Source organism: Sodiomyces alkalinus, assembly GCF_003711515.1.
Source record: "Sodiomyces alkalinus F11 unplaced genomic scaffold SODALscaffold_3, whole genome shotgun sequence".
Classification (NCBI taxonomy): domain Eukaryota; kingdom Fungi; phylum Ascomycota; class Sordariomycetes; order Glomerellales; family Plectosphaerellaceae; genus Sodiomyces; species Sodiomyces alkalinus.
In genome coordinates, this window is record NW_021167081.1 from 1,127,329 (window position 1) to 1,148,165 (window position 20,837).

General features: G+C 54.7%; 6 protein-coding genes across 6 annotated transcripts; 2 read left to right on the plus strand and 4 right to left on the minus strand.

Moving 5' to 3' along the window:
- Positions 1-860: 860 nt before the first annotated feature.
- On the minus strand, positions 861-4,337 carry SODALDRAFT_331953 (hypothetical protein). The gene is made up of 9 exons (XM_028611589.1): positions 3,377-4,337; positions 3,078-3,239; positions 2,937-3,006; positions 2,738-2,873; positions 2,563-2,660; positions 2,410-2,493; positions 2,195-2,335; positions 2,040-2,118; positions 861-1,967 (listed from the first exon to the last, which is right to left on the minus strand). The coding sequence occupies exons 1-9, from the start codon at positions 4,264-4,266 to the stop codon at positions 1,171-1,173; spliced, it is 2,457 nt and encodes an 818-aa protein (XP_028467634.1). The 5' UTR covers positions 4,267-4,337; the 3' UTR covers positions 861-1,170.
- A 1,287-nt stretch (positions 4,338-5,624) lies between these two features.
- On the plus strand, positions 5,625-6,084 carry SODALDRAFT_138964 (hypothetical protein). Its single transcript, XM_028606770.1, has one exon. It carries the CDS (start codon positions 5,700-5,702, stop codon positions 6,003-6,005), a length of 306 nt encoding a protein of 101 aa, XP_028467635.1. The 5' UTR covers positions 5,625-5,699; the 3' UTR covers positions 6,006-6,084.
- A 1,129-nt stretch (positions 6,085-7,213) lies between these two features.
- Positions 7,214-9,918, minus strand: SODALDRAFT_293400 (MFS general substrate transporter). Its single transcript, XM_028608714.1, has 3 exons — positions 9,088-9,918; positions 8,386-8,960; positions 7,214-8,222 (listed from the first exon to the last, which is right to left on the minus strand). The coding sequence occupies exons 1-3, from the start codon at positions 9,601-9,603 to the stop codon at positions 7,274-7,276; spliced, it is 2,040 nt and encodes a 679-aa protein (XP_028467636.1). The 5' UTR covers positions 9,604-9,918; the 3' UTR covers positions 7,214-7,273.
- Positions 9,919-10,351: 433 nt separating this feature from the next.
- On the minus strand, positions 10,352-10,829 carry SODALDRAFT_138987 (hypothetical protein). Its single transcript, XM_028606771.1, has one exon. It carries the CDS (start codon positions 10,728-10,730, stop codon positions 10,479-10,481), a length of 252 nt encoding a protein of 83 aa, XP_028467637.1. The 5' UTR covers positions 10,731-10,829; the 3' UTR covers positions 10,352-10,478.
- A 609-nt stretch (positions 10,830-11,438) lies between these two features.
- Positions 11,439-17,391, minus strand: SODALDRAFT_274040 (hypothetical protein; the record flags this gene model as incomplete). Its single annotated transcript, XM_028607930.1, has 2 exons — positions 11,439-16,823; positions 16,906-17,391. The coding sequence occupies 2 exons, from the start codon at positions 17,389-17,391 to the stop codon at positions 11,439-11,441; spliced, it is 5,871 nt and encodes a 1,956-aa protein (XP_028467638.1).
- Positions 17,392-18,264: 873 nt separating this feature from the next.
- On the plus strand, positions 18,265-20,837 carry SODALDRAFT_377749 (hypothetical protein; the record flags this gene model as incomplete). Its single annotated transcript, XM_028614929.1, has 8 exons — positions 18,265-18,304; positions 18,372-18,465; positions 19,052-19,159; positions 19,224-19,256; positions 19,325-19,542; positions 19,600-19,667; positions 19,819-20,068; positions 20,223-20,837. The coding sequence occupies 8 exons, from the start codon at positions 18,265-18,267 to the stop codon at positions 20,357-20,359; spliced, it is 948 nt and encodes a 315-aa protein (XP_028467639.1). The 3' UTR covers positions 20,360-20,837.

Here is a 20,837-nt window from a genome sequence, read left to right on the forward strand (position 1 = left end):
AGATCAGAGGATTGGGTATCTCAGGTAAGGCGTGTGAGCTGGGAGCTCCGTGTACAACAGCGGACAACAGACGAAGGACTAGCTCCCAATTAAGTTGTTGATGGTGAAGTAGGGAGTGTGGTAGTGGTAGTACAGTCGTATTAAGTAGGTATGGTAACTACCGGTAAGAAAAACAAAGTAAGGTAAGGTAGACGGGAAGGTCGGCATGTAAGTACCTCAGGTAGGTGGCACGATGTATCGGTAGGTTCTAAATAACGGAGTAGCACACTTCTGCTTGCCACCGTCATCACCGCTGATCCCCCTTGATAACGACCTGCGAGGTCGGTCGGGTTGTTGCGGCTCAATTCCACGGTGAGAGGGGGAATGCGGGGCATGCACTGGGGCCGGGCACTGCGGGGACCAATAATGTTGGCGCTTCCTCCACGGGCGACTCACGTGCCCCACGAACGATGCTCGGTGTAGATAATGTGAGATAAGAACAAGGGAGACCTTCCACAATGTCGTTTCTCGTATCGCTTGCATTGGAGCCAGTTGTATTACGCCAGACTTATTATAAGTTATGCTACCCTGGACCCTCCAAGACATGCTAGTGGTGTCGTTGGTCACTGGGGTGCCGAAGTCGGCTGACTGACATCCCCTTCCCCAGCCCAGCCTCGCCCAAAAATCGCTCCCCCCCCCCCAACAAAAGTGAAGCACGGGCACGGGCGGGACCAAGCATTGCGCATAGAAGTAGGTAGACAGGTATCTGTATCCGTACACTTCCACAAAGCATAAAAGAAGAAAAAGGTAAGGATCAAATACATAGGAACGAATCAAAAAAAAAAAAAAAAAAAAAAAAAAAAAAAAAAAAAAAAAAAAAAAAAAAAAAAAAAAAAAAAAAAAAAAAAAAAAACCTCCCTTCCCGAGGTAGGTATTGCTCTTCCCCAAGCGAACAGGATCGCTAGCTTGCTCAACTCGCAGCGTCTCCTGTGATGCGTCGATCACATCCTTTTCATCACCCGGATTCTTTCCCCGTCCACCGCCTTGTGAAAGCCAAGGCATTATTAACGAAACATGGCCATCCGACATCGCTTCATACACTTTGGCCAATGGGAATCCGTCCGAGGGTGCATAATCAGTACAAAGAGGGGTTTTTTTTCCCCCAGTAATTCCAGTAATCCAACACACGACTTAGGACCCCTCGTGAGGTTCCTGTTGTTCAGGGAACGGCTCGACGACCAGACCCGTGGGCTTGGTGCAGTGGAGAAGGGGCACGGTTAGGCCGTAGCCATCCGTCCTCCCCTCCTTGTCGTGCTGGTCAATCTCGACCTGGATGCACACGTCCAGACCACCATCGTTGCCCCGTCCGTGCGCCGCCGAGGCCGCCTTGTGGGTAGTACCGGCGTCCACTTCTCCCTCGTGGAGGAAATTGTGGCCGCCCCTACCAGCAAACGACGGCGCGGTGCTGCCGTCCGCCGCCGCTGCGGCTGCGGCTGCGGCCTCGCCGTTACCCGATGGTGGGTTGTTGGGCGAGTTCTCCGTCAGAATGGCAAAGTTTCGGCTGGGCATCGTGACCTTGTTGAAGCCCGCCGTCTTGTCCGAATTGCCGGGATCCTTGTTGAAGAGCGAGAGCAAGGTCTCGTCCGTGTCCAAGTCGAGGTGGTGGATCTTGTTCCTCCGGGCTAGCAGATTCGCGACCGTCGCGGGTGGCGGCTTGTTGGTGATGGCGGAGGAGATGACGTTGACCATGTAGCGATGGTCTTCCTCGGCAGGAATCTTGAGGTGTGGGTTCGAGTAGAAACGGCCCAGGGCGGCGAGATGCACGTCGCCGCCCAAAATGCTGACGCGAACGGAGAACTCGGCCGCGACGGCTTGAAGTCTCTCGATGAGAGCCTTGCGCTCTTTCTTGTGGATACGGGCCGTGTAGTGGTCGTCTAGATCATCCAGCAGGTCGATACTACCGTCGAAGTGGTTGAACAGGCTGCCAGCTAGAAATTCGAATGGTAATCAGCAAGTGGGATCGATTGTGGGCTGGGTAGAGGGTGGGAAACTTGACATACCAAAGCCAAATCTCCGGTTGAGGAGTTTGACGGGGCCCATGATGGGGCTGGTGAAGATGTTCTCCAGCCACGTCAAGCGCTGTTGGCCCAAGGTTAGGTTAGCCATGTCTGCTCTTCTCGGTCGGTCCAGAGCCACAGAGGCATTCGTCACTCACGGGATAGGCGATTGGGATGCCCAGAAGCAGGATCAGATGCTTGATGGGTTGCCCGGCATCGACTGCGGATTGAAGCTCTTTCCTCAGACGATCAAAGATCATGTCATATGTCTCAGGATAGTTTACTTGGTGGCGAGTTCGCTAAATAGAAAGGCGATCAGTCTCTGGATCAATAGTCCGCGTCTCCGTCGAAGGTCGGGTCACCCAAGTCCTACCTCGGTTCGAGCATCAATGCCCACCATGGCAATTCTTGCTCCGAGTCTGCAGAAGATGTTTTGTGAATGTTCTTCCACATAAGGCTTTGTTCTTCTGTCAGCCAACACTGCTTCATGTAGGGGGAAAAAAGGAAAAAAGGACTAAAAACTTACGCCATGTTGACTCCCGACTATATAACATGAGTCTGTCTTGACGGGTGCAACATATGTGTCCATCAACTGGTTGGGATCTTCGCCATCACCAGCATGATCTGCGGCGTTCAGTTGGTCTTAGCGATCACGGAGACATATACCTTCGATGGACTGCGCTGGACTGAACCTGACGTACCGGTGGTATAAGTCGAGGGAGGAGGAGGGAGGTGATGTTGGAAAAGCATGTAATACTTGTGCGCCGTCCCGCCAATACCTCGGAAGACATCGCACATCATGAAGTCGTGGACATAGGAGCCAAAGCCATCAATGATCTAGGGAGAGGAAGTCAGAGTTGGCATTTGCACGTCGTTGTCTTGTGAGTTTTATGTACGTACGTCATGGTCATCCCAGATGTTCACCTGAGGAATCTGACCGTTGAGACCAGCAAATGGTTCAGTGGAGAACCTGGTCCAGTCAGTTTCGGTCGGGGTTTTCAATCCAACCAGACGCAGTGTCAAGACAAAGCACAATCGCACCATTTTATGTAGTTCTTAAGATAATAGTCATCGCAGGCTTGGCGGAGACTTTCCGGGAAGGGGTAGTGTCTCCTCTTCTTGGGGTTCGAGATTTCGGTCCAGGGTCGTAGGGGACCGTTCACCCGGATGCCGTCGTTATAGATCTGGTCTCCTCCGCCGACCCTACATGGTGAATTGTTTTGTTCTTCACGTCAGCCTCTCGAGACGTCCACACAGTTTACGGTCGGGGAGACGAAGCAAGCCCTCTCGGTTCTTGGTTGGGGGTAAGAGAGAATGCGGCGGGGAAGGTCAATTCGTACATGACGTGGAAAGGAATGTCGGCATGACGCCTGGCGACGTCATTCCACAAGGGCATGCCGCTGAAGGCCTCTTCATCGGTGCCGACGCTGAAGCCGTTGCAGGAGTGGAACATGATCCTCATCGACTCGTTCAGGGCGGGCACGAAGAAGACGTTACGCCTGGGCTTGGTCTGGCTGGTGAAACGCATGTCCGGGAACCAATACTCCCACTTCGATTCGGACTGTTCCATCTCGACGGAGAGACCGAAGGCCCAGAACGTGTTGCGGGGATCGGAGTAGAGGCATTCTCCCTGGACTTCGACGATGCCACCTTCGGCGCCCGCAGTTGGTACCTCTCCTCCGTTCGTGGCCGTGTCGGTCGTCGTCGCGGTAGTATCATTATGGTTGTCGGGCTTCTCGCGGTCGTCGTGGAGGCCTCCGCGGCGGAGGTGGAGCACGGGCGCGGCACGACGGCCTCCCTGGGTGACGATCAAGGCGCTGCCGTACCATGTACTGCCCTCCATCTTGCGATAGTTGAGCAGAGGCCCGCAGACGATGTCCTTGCCATCGGTGGCGGCATGGTCGCCTGCCGGCGGCGCGATAGCGACACCGGCCTCAGTGGCGGAGGCGGAATCGGCTTGTTGGATTTTCTCCTTCGCTTCGGCGGCGCCGATCATAATCGGCTTGAAGTTCGCGGGGCGCGGGGCATCGGCAGGTATATCGGGCTCGACTCGGTCGCGGTTGAGGAAACTGGCGAGGTCGCTGGTATCGCTGCGGTCTTGAGGGTCGCGAGGTTGAGAGCCGGCAGCGTGGCGGAGGAAAGCCGAGCTCTCCTGGTGGCGCCAGCGGTTGGAGGACGCGTAGCGGTTCCTCTCGACATTGTCGGGATGGTCACCGTCGTGGGAAGCCATGGGGACGGGTTAAGGACAGGAGATTTGGTCGGTAGGAGGGGAGGGAAGCTGGCAGGTCCAGGACAATTGTGTCTTAGATGGACCCTGAGAAACGGGGGGAGCTGGCGTACAACGTAGCTTAGCGGGAGGCATGCACAATGATTTTTAATGTTTGCCAAGCTATTGTTGGTCGTCTTGGCCCAACATCAGAGATTGGATAACCGGGACTTGGGAAACTCCTTGGAAGGAGGCCAAGAATGACGCGTTCCCTATCGAGTCGGCTACAGGCACAGACAGAACGGAAGCAATTGAGACGACAAGGGCGAATGGGAAAATAAAATACCTTTATTAGGGAAATAGGATAAGGCAGAAAGAATATACGGGTAGTAATAATAATGATAATGGAAGGAAGGACAGCAGAAGATAGGTATGGCGGAGGGAGCTAACACTGGAGACGAACTGTTACATGTACGATGAACAGGGCGCGAGTCTGGGCGTGTCGGGGGGTGGTCCAGGGTTTCTGACAAGATTACGGGTATGCAGGGAACTTTAAACTGAAAAAAACTTATTTCTTGGTCAAGTTGTAGGATTTTTGCAATCTCTATTTGAATGCAGATGTTGCATCTTTCAATTCGGACGTAGGGAGGAAGAAACAGCAGTAAAAGATTGTCTCGGTCGGCTTTAGACGCGTACGCGAAGTCGTCCAAGTTCACGATGAGACTTCCTCTGAAAACGGCACGCAATGAAACTCTCTCCGAGACCAGAGATACGAATACCTTAGTTAGCTAACCCATTGCCTTATTGTTCCCTTCTTCCCTTTTTTTGTTCTTTTTCTTTTTTTGTCTTTCTTTAATAATAGCGCTCCGTATGTGTGATACATCTGATACGCTAAGTACCTATGAACCGCGAGAAGTGTACTTCGTCCGTACGGAGACCTACATATGTAGGCCAAGAGACCCCAGTCAGTGGAGACTAGGGAGAGTCCATCGAGAACATCATGCGATTGAAGCTACGCCAACGGCCTAAAGAGAGATCAAGGAAGCTCTCGTGATCCGAACAACGCAAGAATAAAATAAAAGATAAAAAATATCAACGGCCTGGAGATGGAACGACATAACCAAGCCTACGTCCCTTTGGAACCGTGCGTCATAGGTTCCTCTTCTGGTCAAGGTAAAACGACACCCGGTCGAGTCAGGAAACGCAATGCAACGCAACCACGGCAACGCACATGGGTGACTGACTTCGGATAAATCTGGATAAATCCGGTCGAGAGCCACGGAGGTACAGAGGGGGGGGGCTGCTGCAAAAGGATCCAAGCTACTTACATAGTCACATTGTGTACAACTCTTCGTTCCTTTTGACCACTGACTTGGGTACCAGGTACATTCAATTAAGTACCTGAGGTAAACAGAACCAAATGCGATTCTGAATATATCTCACCGTTGAATAACACAATGGACAAGAAGAAATGTCTTCGTCTCCTGTGTGCCAGACCTGGCCTATACTCTGAAGGTCCTTCCGTCATCTTCGTCGGCCTTTCAGGAACCAGAGTAGTCCTCGACATCCTCGCCGGGCTCCCTATCATTTTCGTCCTCGGACTCGTATTCCCTGTCGTTGCCAGTCTCCTCTTCCTCATCCTTCTTGTTGTATTGGTATTCAGTCTCGCTCCATTCCGTAAGGGGGACGGTCAAACTTGGCCCCGCGGTGACCGAAGCAGCTCAGAGTCCCGTTGTCGTTGTACAGAACCCGGCCGAGGTTGATCCACGTCTGTTGCCGTGTCTCGTTCAAGGCCAGGCAGCCACACACCAGGTACTGCGTCCTGTATTCGCGCTGGTTGGTGAGGTAGCAAGAGTCGCACGACTTCCAGTACTCGCCACTACATTCCTCAAACGAGGTTGCACCCGTTGGTTAGCAGGGTCACCACGTTTCGTGTCCCACAATATGAACTCGGGGGCCGATCAGAATATGCAGCCCTGGGAAACACAACATGGGACCAGAGGGAGCGGCCGACGTACTCTTCGCGCAGACTGAGGGAGCCCCTGACATTTGCCACGCATTTCCCGAGGTCGATTCTGTTGGAGGATAGTCAGCCTTTCTATCCGGCGTTTCCATGGCTGACCATGCATGCATGCCCCTTGGTTTGAATATTCCATTAGATAAATATAGCAAAGAAGAATTCGACGTACTGAGTCCAGTCGTATCCAAAAACCTTGTAGTGCTCATTGTTGCAGTAAGTCCCCAGAATGCGGTTGTCCTTGAGCTTGCAGCGGTTCCAGTTGCAGGCTCCGATGAAGCTGCCAATGCGGTCTGGCACAGCGGCGGCTGCTATGCTGGCCAAGGCAATGAAGCCTGCCATGAGGAACACAATGAGACGCTCCACTTGCTTCATGGGTCTTGATTGTATGCACTGTGCTGGCTAGTATGCTTGGTGGCTGTGGGTGAGCAGCTTTTATATGTTACTGTGTGAGGGTATCAGGAGAGATTGGGGAGCAAGTGCGCCGTAGGATGTGGTAGTAGAGTGTGCTGTGCTGATCTGGTTCTGGATAGAGGGACAATAGAATAGAAGAGCAATGAAGAGACACAAGTAACATGATATACACAGGGGGAAATACAAGGTACCTAGAAAGGGGAAGGCACTATGAAGGTAGATTCTCTACCTTATAGACCTTATAGACCTACCTGCCTCGCGGTTAAAAGGCCGACGGAAAGAGTACCTATAAAGCAGCTCCTTCCCTTCCCCTTCAGAAAACCCAAAACCTCAAAGTGCCACCTTCCATCTATTGCTATATATATGAAGGATAAGGTCAATCCTAAACGGACACACCCAGACAGATTCCAATGCGAAGAAGACATCTCTCGTCCATGTTATCCCTAACCCAAATATATTCCAAGCATATGAGCCTTTACCTCGAAGATATGATACTATGAGCTGAACATTTCTGATTACTCTTTCTCATGTATGTCAAACCGCTTAGTTCACGGCATTTGTATATACACACCAGCTGAAGACGCGAGCCTTTACCAGTATCTATGTCCGATTCTCTTCCCCGCCCTCCGGCCCTATACTCCGCCCCGTCATCACCCCGCCATTACTACCGGCGCTTCCACTCCTGCCCTTCTCATCATCACTATTTTGGCACTCCTCCGTCTTCGACGACCCCCTGAAATAGCCATGAATCTCTTCGCTCCAGTCTCCGACATCCTGCGCCTCATCCGACTCCTTCTCCGCCGCGCATACCTCCTGCTCGGCCTCCCACTCGACTCTCAGATCGTCAATGCGCGCCCGCAAGTCCTTACCCGGGTCGTAAGCCCTCCCGACCCCGCGCATCCGCTCCCACAAGCTCAGATGCGCCGGATGCACCGCCACGCCGCGGTACTCATCCGCCTTGCCGCGCCGGATATAGTCCCACCTTCTCTCCTGCTCGCGGAGGTCCAGCCCCGTCGTGTCCGGGAGGAACAGCCACGTGAGCAGCACGCCGGCGAGGCCGAACCAGGGCACGAAGCGGAACTTCTCCCGGTCGTCGAGGTAGCTGTAGAGGACCGCGGCCAGCAACGCCCCTGCCTTCCCCATGCAGGCCGAGAAGCCGTGCGCCGAGGCCCGGACCGGCGTGGGGAACACCTCCCCCGCCGCCAGGAAGGTGACGCTGTTGGGGCCGAACTGGTTGAAGAAGGACGAGAGGAAGTACATGGCCTGGAACGAACGGATCCCCTCGGGGGAGGTGTAGTAGTCGTACCGGAACGCCGGGATGACGAAGGTGATGAAGCAGACCAGGAAGCCGACCTGCTGCATCATCTTCCGGCCGTAGAGCTTGTTGTCGATGAGGAGACTCGCGGCGTAGTAGCCGGCCAGTGAGACGACCACGTTAACGAAGTTCCAGGTCCATTTCTCCATGACAGAGTCCGGGTTCGTCGAGATGACACTAATGAACCGGCCCTGGAAGAGCTTGTTGCCGTAGAAGAAAACATCGTTGCAGAACCTTTGCGTACATTTTGGCAAAGACGCCACGCTAGTTAGTATAGAGGGTTCCCATGACCTCGACGCCAAAAAAAAAAAAAAGAAGAAGAAAAGAAAAGAAAAAGAAGAAAAAAAAAAAAGAAAAAAAAAAAGGCCCGTCGTTATGGATGAATTTGTCAGCTTACCATGTTCCCGCCGTAGCAAGCAGCCGACCACCGAAATGCCGCACGCAGCCACGGAGGGCAGCCACATCGTAGCCCGTCACACCGCTACGACGTTTGGCAAGATCGAGCTGTCGATTGGCCCGCGGCATCTTCCAGGTCCGGTAGTAGACGAGCCACAGCGTGCCGATGGCCGGGAAGGCGAAGCTCAGCCTGAAGGTGAACTGGGCGGCGGACACGGAGTAAGGGGCTGCCCCGCCGCCGTTGAAGATGGCCAGGAGGGCGATGAGGACGACCTGGTTGGCGAGCTGGCCCCAGCCCTGCATGAGGAAGGCCGAGGTGACGCGGCGGCCGCGGTGGAGCCGGTCGTCGCGGGTGGAGAGGCGGCCGGCGGTGACGGCCGACTCCATCGACGAAGTGGCTGTTATGGGGTACTCGCCGCCGACGCCGAAGCCGTAGACGAAGAGGGACCAGGCGTAGAAGATGACCCAGCCCTGCAGGCTGTCGGCCCAGGAGGCGGTGAGGAGGAGGAGGCCGAGGAGCATGATTAGGGCGTCTTGGATGAGGCCCCAGCGACGACCGATCCAGTCTCCGATGATCTGAGCAATGGCGTTTCTTAGTCTTTTCTTTTTTTTTTTTTTTGACCGCAATGGATTTGAGCGGCGTTAAACGAAAAAAAAGGGAAAAGAAAAAGAGAGAAGAAAAAGAGAAAAGAGAACAACTTACACCAACTCCCACCTGGCCGATCATGATACCCACAATCTCCAGATATGTCACGGAAGCAATCCAATTCTTCGCACAAACGGTAGCATCAGGGCCCCAGCACTGCGGCCACGCAGCCGCGAAAAGCGGCTCCAGGTTCCCGATGGAGAACAAGACATAACCCTCGAGCCCCAGCCCAGCCCCTGGGAGCACCGCGTGGCGAAAGTACCAGGTCAGCGGCGATAAGGGGTCCTGCTTCATCATGCGGCCCGTGACGCGGAGCTCCTTGGCGGCCTCCTCGCGATCAACCTTGGCGACGAAGGGAACGCGTTCCCGCAAGGGGAGGTCGGCCCAGTAGGCGCCATTGGCGGTGTAGGAGTCGTCGGGGCGGGTAATGTGGGCGAAGATGCGGCGCTCGTAGTCGCTGGTGTGGTGGGCAGGGTAGTCGTCGTGCTCCTGGCCCGTCTCTGGCCCGTGAGGGACGGGGATCTCGCCTATGCGTGGGTTGTGGTGACGGTGGTGACGAAGAATGTCTGCCATTGAAGGTAAGGTAACGGTTTCTCGAGTTGCTGATTCCTGGAATCTATATGATGATGAGGTGGGAGGAGAGAGAGATGCACATATCAAACATCACGGAAAAGAAAAACAAAAAAAGAAAGAACTCTAAGAAGACAGAGAGCGAGTGGGTGGGACTGGAAAAAGGTTATATCGAAATCTCATCTCCGTTCAGAATATCCTCTTATAGATCCAAAGGGCTTTGACCTACAACGATGAACCACAAAAAAGACACCCGAATTTTCCCCCAAGTCGTCATGCCCTTCATCCATCCAAGGCAACATGGAGAGGAGACAGGTGGGACGGGGTTAGATGAGTAGCACGGCACGAAAAGAAGCTCGGATTTTGGTCGGGAAGTTGGACCGTTGGGACGGCGCCGCATCCGCAGGGGCCAGCAAAAAAGAAAAAATACAGAATACAATGAAAATATAACCGGGGACCCTTTCGACTTTTTTTCTTCTTCGAACGAATTCCCGACCCAAATCCGGTTTCGTTTTCGTCCTCGTGACAAACTCATCGATTCTACCGTAGTCATATCCGTCCAAGCTGCTGGGGCCGAACCACACGCGATCTGTTTCCATTCCCGACCCAACGGGCTTATATTCGACGGTGGACCCAGGGGCCAGGACGACCAATGATATTGCATCGTTTCGCAACGTGCTTCGACGATTGACCGTTATTTCACCCGCCTGTTCCGGCCGGGTTTCGTTTTCGTTTTTATTTTATGTTTGTGGTGAAGACAATAAATCAGAGGAAAACATGGAAAATAACTAGATACATCAACCCGATGATGATGTTGAAGACATTTTGATATTGCCAAGATTTATAAAACCGTGCCAAGCCTGGGGATCCCGCTGTCATCACGCAGCCACAGGCCGATCGCGCCTTGGCATTGAAATGTTAGAAAGAGCCGCTACAACAAGTTTACCATTCCATTCATCTTGGACTTGAAGCAGGAAAAAGAAACGGGCATTCCGTTTTTCTCTTGTTTGAGCCTGTACACTGGACACCCCCCCAAAGCAGCCTCTAAATACTAAACTGGCCCAGACCGTTTTCACAGCATCTAGCACGCCATGCCATGGACCTCCTCGGCGCAGAGTTGTGAGCATCATCCTCTCCTTGGGAAAAAAAAGAAGAAGAAAAGAAGGTAAAAGAAGGAAGAGAAGCAAAAAATAAAATAAAAAAATTTGCCAAAACCCTCAATATACACATAGCAACAACAGACTAAGAAAGGAGGAGAGAAGGAAAAAAAGACCACCCGGTAGTAAAAATGTCGCAATAGCAAGCACTATCCCCAGCAAAACGATGCAGTTATTCACTTTTCCACCCTGCCATCGCATGTGTCAGATGGGGACACCGCATCCCCCAACTCCCGCGACGCGCTCGAGACTCCTCTCGGTCCTCGTGCCACAATGTAGCCCGAGCAGTGCTGTGCTGTGCTGTGCTGTGCTGCGCTGCGCTGTGCATGGCTTTCTTGTGTGCCTCTCGTCCCCCGAAACGCGCTCGCTGTAATGCCCTGTCCCGCAGTAGGGTAAGGTAAAATGTAGTTTCCAGGTCCAGACCAGGGTGAACGGACACAGTCTGCCAAACTTCTGCCCTTCCACCAAAAACGCCGCGCTAGCCAGGAAACATAAGAATGACGGATCGTAGCAATGACAAAGCGAAGGAGAAAAACAAACAAGAAAAGAAAAGAAAAAAGAAAAAGAAAAAAAGACAAAAGAAAATGTTACTTGGTTGCAGTCCGTCGCCATTTCTGTCAAGTTCTGATGACATGTACCAAGACGTCCGTCTGCCTCATCCTGCGAATGCGACAGTCATTTTTAGCTCTTCGATGGACCAGTCTTTTCCACGGCTCGCGGCGTGCGCTCTTCTTCTTCTTCTTCCCTGCCCACATCCCGCTGTGCCGTCTGCGGACGCGGCGTCTCTTCCACCTCGGCCGCACACGATGCGGGCTTGCCGTCATTCGGAGGCGGAGGAGTGCACATCGGCCCCGTTTCCTCCGCGGCCCCGAAAAGAAGTGCCGGCCCATCCTCCTTACACGGTGTAACCACCTGCGTCACCGGCTCCGTTGTGCTTTCCGACGAGGCGATAAACCCGCCGTCGTGGCTGTCCGCCCGCATCATCTCGATCCCGAGCTTCGAGCTGGGCAAAAGCGGCTTGACCCGGAACGATTTGACGCTGCTGCCGCTGTCGCTGCTCCCACTGCTGTTGCTCTGCCCCTGTCTCGGCTGGTCGTGCACAAGCCCGAGCTCCTCGTCTTCGTCATCCGCCGAGTCGGTGCTCTCTGCCATTCGCCGTGCTGCCGGCTCCCTTTTCGCCTTGCCCTTCTCGCCCAGCCGTGGTGCCGTGTATTTTCTAGTCGTCGCGTGGTCCGTCACGCTCGCCGCCGGCTGCTGCGAAATTAAGGCCAAGGGTGGCACGGTCTTCGGCAATTCGCCCACCGCATTGTACACGACCTCCTCCCCCTCCTCCTCCTCCTCCTCCCTCCCTTCCTCGTCCTCCTCCCGGATCCCCAGGCCGCCTCCATCCTCCCATTCGCTCGTGCCTCTGCGAGAGACCACCACGGGAGGGACATCGTCTGTCGATACCGCCGACTCGGAATCCCCAAAAAGGCTGGACCCAATCGAATCTTCCCGGCTCGACGTGACCACGCTGCTGCTGGCCCGCCCAGGGAACACCGATGAGCTCGACGTTGGGCTGTCGTCCGCTCGCAGGCTCGCCTGCCGGAGGCCCGACGGGACGGGATGAGGCAGAAAGAGTGGGTTGGTCGGCCCGGGCGACTGCGGCTTCCACTGACAAAGGTTCTTGAGCACCTCCGAGAGCTTCGAGCTCGAAATGGGCTTCTCGATGAGGGAATCGAAATAATGTGGAGCCTGCAGCTCCTTGAGGTAGGCCGTGATCGCCACGATGGGCGTGTTCGAGTTGGCATTCTTCGTCTCGCGGATCATCCTCGCCACATCGGCCCCGCTGATCTGAGGGAGTCGGTATGCGAGGAAGATGATGTCGAACTTGATGTCGCTCAGCGAATACCGAACCGCTTCCGACCCGTTAGGCACTGATATGGTACGGCAACGTAGCTTCTCCAGCAGCTTTTCCATCACCATCCGGGAAACCGGGTGGTCCTCGCAGATCAACACATCCAGCGGCCGGAACATGGGTCCGTCGTCGAGCGCAATCTGGGACAGCCGTCGAGAGCTCTGCCGTCGACGTTGCACCCGGAGCAGCGCGTTGTGCTTCTCGCTCTCATTGTCGGAAGATGACGGCGACATGTCGAATACTTGACTCCGACGATTCCGGTGGTGGGCGAGGAGGTCTGACGTTATCGGACTGCCTTCCTGAGACTGCGATCCGACCGTGAGGGAACGAGACCGGCCGGTGGACGAAGTGCTCGCCTGCCGCGGTGTCGCCACCAGCTTCTGAGGCGACAAGGCCAGCGGAGGCGGAGCTTGGCCGCGTCCTTTGACCGGAGAGGCCGACACCGACACCGAAGTGGCCGCCTTTTGCAGGCTAGGGGGCACCTTGGGCACGTCCAGCCCAGGATTGGGCTGCAAGGAAGCACTGGACGGCGGCTGAGAGAAACTTGACGCATTGCTGGATGTCTTGCGTCGTCCCTCGCTTCCCTGTCCGGCAACAAACGACACCAGGAGAGGGGAGGAAGGCTGGGAGGCCCGACTGGGAGACGAGTTGGCGTGATGACCCAGCCCAGAAGGAGATTGTGGCCTGTTGTGGGCCTTGGCGTGGGAGATTGTCCGCTGAACTGGAACGGACATAACGGGGCTCCCCTCCAGTGCCGGGCCAGGAGAGGTGATGGGTCCACCTCCGGAGCTGATGGAGGCCTGCTTGTTCTGGGTCGCCAGCGCCTCGGCGCGAAGCTTCTGAATCACGTCCTTGTTGGCTTTTTCTAGAACAGGAAGGTTCTTGAACGCAAAGGAGCCAAAGTCATCCGCAGGCACGGGCTCGCTCAGACGCCTACTCTTCAAGTCCCGCACATGAGGCGGGATGTGAAGCGGCATCAGGTTGCGCTTGATCGAGTTGACCTGGGACCTGACGCGGGAAAGCGCATCATGCGGCCGGGCCGGATAGTCGGAACCTGCTGCGGAGGACGGCGGTGATGTTTGGTCTTCCATCTCCTCGGCGAACGACTGCAACACTGCTCCGCGGCTATCGAAATACTCCGTATTCTCGGGATCGTCTGTTTGCGGAACGAACTGCGCCTCGTCCTGCACCAAAGTTTCCCAATTGATGCCGCTGAACCACGGGTGATTTCGAATTTCCTCTCCTCCCGAGGCGTACTTGTCATCGCGGGCCGCCCCCAGCCTCATCTGCGGTTCCATGCAGAGTAGTTTGTTGATGAGATCCTTGGCTTCCTCGGAGATGGGTTCGCAATCGGCCTCGTCGGGCCACTGGATCTTACGGGCAAGAATGTTCTCAAAGACAAGCTCGGCCTCGCTGGCGTGAAAGGGTGGGTAACCGTACAAGAACTCGAACATGATGCAGCCCACTGACCACCAGTCGCTTGTTTCGTCCTGCTTCTCACCCTTGATCGTCTCCGGTGCTAGGTAGTCAGGCGTGCCCACAAAACGTCGGTTCGTGTCCTCCGGGTCGAATAGGGCCATGGCCGGGGGCATCATGCTACCGTTCTGCGGCGGCGTGTTCTTCCCAAGCAGTTCAGCACTCGACTGTGACATCTGTGATAGGCTGCTTGACTGATGCGGAAGACCTGGTACCTCAGGAGACGTGACGTTGCTCTCGTTATGCTCATCCGCACACTTGGCACCATGTGGCTGGGATGCCGCCGGTTCGGGATCGTTCAGCGAGAAGTTATGCAGCATGTGCGCGAGGGCGTCGCTGCCACCACTTTCACTGCGACGATCGGAGCCCGAGATGCGACGGGGTTCGTGCGAAAGACCTCCGAGGACGAAGTACGACGACAATCCGTGGTTGGCCCCCACCTCGGGTGACATTTGCGGAGTGAGGTTCGGTGACGGCGAGTGGCCGTGGAGATCCATGGACGTCGAACGAGACGAGGCCATTGACGCCGAGCGGGCAAACGGCCCCTGCTTGAGAAGATCCGGGGTGGATTCGGGATTTTCGCTATTAAGCGCCCGCTTCTGTCGTCCAACAAGACCCATTCGCGACAGACCAAAGTCGGTCAGTTTTAAATGGCCCTTCTGGTCAATCAGGAGGTTGTCGGGTTTAAGATCACGATGAATGATGTCGCGGCTGTGAAGATGCTCTACACCCAGTATTACCTCGCCGAGATATTTCATGGCCCAGTGCTCAGGGAGACCCCCAAGCACCTTGATCAGCGACGCGCAGTCACCCCCATTGAGATACTCCATGACCAAGTAGAGATAGTCCTTGCTTGAGAAAGTCCAGTACAGCTTGGCGACGAAGTCACTCTGGCCCTGCCACATCATGATGGCACGTTCAGCCTTGACGTTGCTGACCTGATTCTTGGCCACCATGTCTGCCTTCTTCAAGACCTTGATGGCGAAATATTCCCCAGTTGACTTCTTCTTCGACAAGTACACGCTCCCGAACGCGCCTTTGCTGATCGGCTTGATGATCTCGAAATCCTTGATCGAAGGAGGCGCAGGCCGAGCTTGCGGGGGCGGATTATGGGCGCTCAGCCTTGGTGACGGTGGGGGACGCATGACGAACTCGGACATGGCCGTCGACGACTGGCGGCGATGATGATGCGGTGCCACGGCCGGCGAACCAAACTCGCTGGTGGGCAGCATGGGGGACGGCTCGGGAGAAACCACGCCGTCGTGGCCGTAAACGAAATGGCGAGGTTTATGGATTCGCAAAGGCGAAGACGGTTGAGTCCCGCGCGACGGCGATTCCTGCCGCCGAGGCGACGCGGTACCTGGCAGGACGAGACTTCGACGGTGATGTTGGCGGGAGCTCGCAGCGCGGCGGAGATCGCCGAATTCAGACATGGGGGATTCGGTTCGTGGCTGGCGTGAGGTCAACGACGACGAACGCAGGCTGCCTTCGCTGTCGCCCGTGTCGCTCTCGCAGAGCAGGGACTCTCGCCTTGATTCGCGCGAACTGCTGACATGTCCAACGCTTCCGAGATTAGACTTCGCCGTTACAGAACGTTCTCGCGGGCTGTCTGACCGGGCGGAACCTATGAAGGACATTGGACGTGTCCGAGTTATGCCGTCGTCAAGGGCTGCGTTCTCTAGGGCGGCTGCAAGGGCGGACGGGTTTCCTGCCGCGTTGTCCAGGAACGGAGTCCCCTCCCGCGGGGCCGGCGTGAGGTCCTCGGTGTCTGCATCCCCGTCCTCCTCCTCCTCGTCCTCCGTCGAGTCACTCAACCGCCCAGCGGCAATACGAGCTGCCTTATGCATGGCTTCGTCGATGCAGGATTGAACCAGGACAGCAAACTCGATGCGAATACGTTCGGCGTACTCGATGATCTTGCGGTGCCTGAAGATCGCCTCAACTTTGGCTTTGGCGGCCTTTTCCGTGTCGGTACAGAGAAGGGCGAGGCCTTGTTCCTGCTCGAGCGTGTTGCTGCCTGGCGACTGCCATTGCATGACCTGGGCGATACGTGATTCGGACTGGGGTGACTCTGCTCGAGGCTCCCCGGGGGTTTGCGAGGCGGACTCTTTGATGGCTGGCGTACTGATTTCTATGGCAGTGTCACACAGATCCATCAAAAGTTCCACGATTCGGGCCTGGGGCCGGCGAATGGCGAAGGAACGGGCCCTCGCGTGACCGAAGCCACCGGATCGATCCCTGGACTGAGATACCGAGTTTGCTGGGGACGATTGGCTGGAGGGAGGCGGGCCAATGGGTAGACCCTTGTACTCGGCAACCGGCAGAGGCGGCTGGTCCCCAGTGAGGGAACGGCTCCTCCGGGCCTCGAGGGCATCCAAGACTCTGACAATGGCATGTCGATGCTCGATAAGATTTTCCTGTGCCATCTGTACGTCCATCTCGGCTCTGTGTTCTTGCAGGCACAGGTCGGTGTGTTTCTCGAACCACCAGGGCGATATTTGACGTTCGCAGATACGACAGAGCACGGGTAGCGGGGGTGGGTGATTCTCAGGATCTTCGATACCGGACTCAGCGAGCTGGGTGAGGTAACTGGCAAGGACTTCGGCGCCTGACCCTAGGGCATCAACAATCACCAGGGGGAGGTCGATTTTGATCTCTCGGGGAGCGATCCAGGGTCGAACCATCCACATCGTCTGCGAGGCATGGCTTAGTACGAGGAAAGATGGGACGCAAGACAAAATTGGCGGCATTGAGGGTTTCAGGGTTGATGCTTACATGACTCTCGCCTCCCGAAACGATATCGTAGACCATAATACCTTGGGCTTCGAGTTCAATAGTCTCCGGCTGTTCAGGCTCAGCATCAGGGTTCTGAAGCCGTTCGAGGGATAGCAGCTTGGACAGAGGTCCTAAATGGACAGCGAACCGGATACGTTGGCTTCGAGAATCGTCGGATCTCATAGTATCCACCACCTTAGAGAATATATTCTTATTCTCGCTAACGATGAGATCGGCGATTGCAGTGCCTTGGACGGCGTTGGTCGGGGTGCCGAGTACGTCGGTCCATGAAGGACTGACCCATCGTATGGTGCCGTCGAGGTTGACGTCGAGGATTACATTCAGAGTTTGTTCGGCAGCTTCGCGAAGTTCCTCGCACTCTTCTTGGATGTCCTGGGTAAAAGAACGCTCCATCGGGCCAGCCGCCTGTGCCCGAAGGCTCGTCACGGCCGGTGGAGAGAGTACGGCGTTGGGATTTTGGTCCATTGTGTTGAGAAAAGAACGGGCAGAATCCCCGTTGGTATCGGTAGCATCGGTTTGGATCAGACCGGCACGGCGGTTCGGGAAGGTCTCGAGGTGGGAGGTCGGATGGAGGTAGCGTATTGTCGGACTGAAGGCAGGGTTCGCGCGAGCGCGAGAGAGAGAGAGAAAGAGGGGGAGAGAGAGAGAGAGCTGAGAGCAGTCGAAGGCGGTTCGGAATCACGACGACGATCAAGTAGATTGAGGGTCGATGTGACTCAGACTGAGCTGGATTATTTCAAGCCAGGAACCTGGCAGTCGGCCAGAGCTACAGGTTGGCAATGATCGTAGACATATCGGAGCAACGTGGAAAGCGTTTCCCTCTATGTCGTCGACCTGGCCAGGTCTGTATTGGCGGTTTCGTCAACTCGCGGAGTTGTTAACGGTCGGCCGCCTCAGCGGGATTCGGAACGCAATTGGGAAAGGTGACACTCTGAGAAGGCAATCAAACTCGGGAAAAGTGTTTGGCCTTGGACGCGGTGGTAAAACCCAGCAACCGAGAGGGCCGGCAGCCCTTGGCAATTGGGCGTGCTGGTTCGAAACTTTGGGCGAGCGACGGCACTGGCAAAAGAAATGAGAGAGACCCAGGAGGCTCAGTCGCTGCAGTGACGCGGGGTGGACAACCAAAATACCCCAGTGGACGCGAAGACACGATCGGCTCCGGTGGAAAGGCGGGAAAAAGAGGAAGAGGAGAAGAAGAAAAAAGTTATGCAGTCCTTTATTGCTCCAGGGTCGATTGTGGTGTTGTATTCCGTAAATACAGCGCGAGGGCCAAGACGCAATTGAGTAACCCAAGGCTACCGTAGCGAGGTAACGCTTAGGGCTGGGAGGCTCGTTTCAATGGGAGATAGGGAGAGACGCAGGTTGGAACTTTGGAGCAGTGAAGCCTCTTCTTCCTTTATGGTGATGGGTAGGAGGAGGATCAGACAGGTGGTTGGACTACACAGTCAATGTGACGGACCGTGGCTGGGGGCGACAACGGAGAGGACTTCCGGAAGATGTCAGCAGGAGATGGTACAAAGTCATTGAGTCGCAGCAATAGTGAGTGTGGTACCTAAAACTACTCCGTAATTACAGTGCAGAGTCGGTACATTTGCAAAGCGAGTTACATAGGTATGGTAAGAGGTAATTACACCGGTTCAACCTGTACTTCAGACTGAGTAGCACAGTGGTGAGCGGGGAAGAGCGCCATAAGATAGTGATGCAAAGAAAAGCCAATCGCCAATCGTCAGGTGCCAGTTCTCGGACAAGCCCGGTAGCGATACATGCATCACGGGCCTAATCTATATACGGTATAGCGTACATATACCTAAAGCCGGCCAGTCGAAACAACATCGTTTCGGCTCAGGTTAAATAAAGAAGGAGGGACTGCCTGCGACTGCCTATAAATATAATCTGTATTATTATTATTCGTTTTATTTTATTTTATTTTTTGATCCCACGACGAAGCTTTTGTTTCGATTTTCTTACTCAATAAATCATGAGCTCGAATTTTCTTAACGAAGACATACACAGGGGAAGGGTCACAGTCTCCGTAATCGTACGAGAAACGAATTCGAAGTCTCACCCAAGCATCTATTTTTCTGAGTCGCACCAAGACCGAATGACCCCTCCCGTCCCGGTCAAGCCATGTTGCATACGACGCGCACTTTTATCAGCTTCCACCTCCTCTTACCATGCTCATTATTGCTTCTATCTTGCCCTCCCTTGCCCTCCCCGGCACATCGACATGCAGGTAACCAGTCAGTCTTTATTTCTTTCGACTTCGCAACTCCCCCAATGCCCCTTGGCACATTCAGGGGCATGACTTGCTTTGTGCCCCTCAACCTCCTGTAACTCCCTGGCACAAAGAGCATACTTCGTACGTGTGTCTTATTCATAATTGCCCCACAACTTTCAGGCCGGTCATACTCCTAAGAGAGGCGATAAAAACCTTGGTTGTTCGTCAATTACATTCGCCTCGCTTCTATGGGGAGTACCTGGTTCACGCCGCTGGGGCTCCTGACGATCCCGACAGCTCCCTCATGACGGCTGCTGCAGCCAGCATGACATGGCTGTATTTCTCATCTTATCATGCACCGTCAGAAACTAATTATGCCATCGATCTACCAGTTGACGGTATGGATAAGGTAGTCACCGGCCAAGCTTAATGGCCAAGCGACTCTCACCCTCAAGCCATGGTGCCCACAGCTAGCAGGACAGCGCCCGCACCGGGGGACAAAGACCCGAATAGCTCCCCCAAGGTCCAGTCTACCCAGTACCCCGGGTTTACTCACGGGATTAGGTATTACACTAATCGTGCTTTTGGCGTAGCATTTCCTACATCATGGTTTACTCCATACTTCCGGCACCGGCACCCCCCCTCTTCATCGGGTGGCTGCAATCCATTGGTAGATGAGATCTGCCACCTGCAGTTTCTTCTCCGTGCATGATGTTGAATCTTGTTCTCCTCACTTGTTCTGCATCTGGCGCTGGGTTCGCTTCGACGGAACGTGCTACGCCATACACTATTCACCCAGGTATATCCGTAGTCCGGACTCCGTTCTCAGCCATTCCAACCCCTATCAAGTCTTGGATCTCGGGGTCCAGACCTTCTCTGCGAGGCAGATCGCTTTCCCTTGGGTTTCGTTCTCCATATTGGCCAGTCTTATCTTTAACATAATATAAGACTCGGAAACTACCTCCGTAAGCAACAAAACTTCTTTGTGCGAAACATCACTTACCGCAAAAAGAAAGAAAAGAAAATGGATAAATAAATAAAAACGTATCAAGATGCAACCCGTGCTACTGCTACTCAGTATGGATCAGTTTGTACTTGGTACGTCGTGAAACCGGTCCGGCCAGTTTAGACTGCCTTCGAACTTCTTCTCTTCCTTTCGAGATGATCAACGACGTCGACCCCAAGCTAAATCAGCCATCGTCATCGTCTACTTAGGGAGATAGGCATCTGTCAACCTCACCATCAGCCATATATGGTTTTAGCGGGCTCCGTTCGCTCTACACCCTCTTCCTTCAGTCCGACCCTATCGATTGGCCTGCTCCATTGCCGCGATCAACTAAGAACATTACGCTGGCTTCCTGCATATGCAAGCATGCATTTTACTGCATCTTAACATGGCCCGTGAGGGTATATGTGATCATGCATCTGCGAGGTCAGGAGCACGCTACCTGTATCGTCTATGTACGCATCCATTGAGGACGTGGGCCAACAACCCTTGGGCATCTGGAGGGATGATCACAATGCCTTCTTGCGACTGAGCACTTACCTACCTTACCTAGGTTTCCTTAGCTCGATGCCGTCTGGCACATTATAGCACCACTATCTCACCACTCCGTGGGATGACTGTAGTCCCAGCGTCGTCCCGCCACGGGTCAGGTCCCAGTGCAACTCGAGACGTAAAACAACGCGCTGT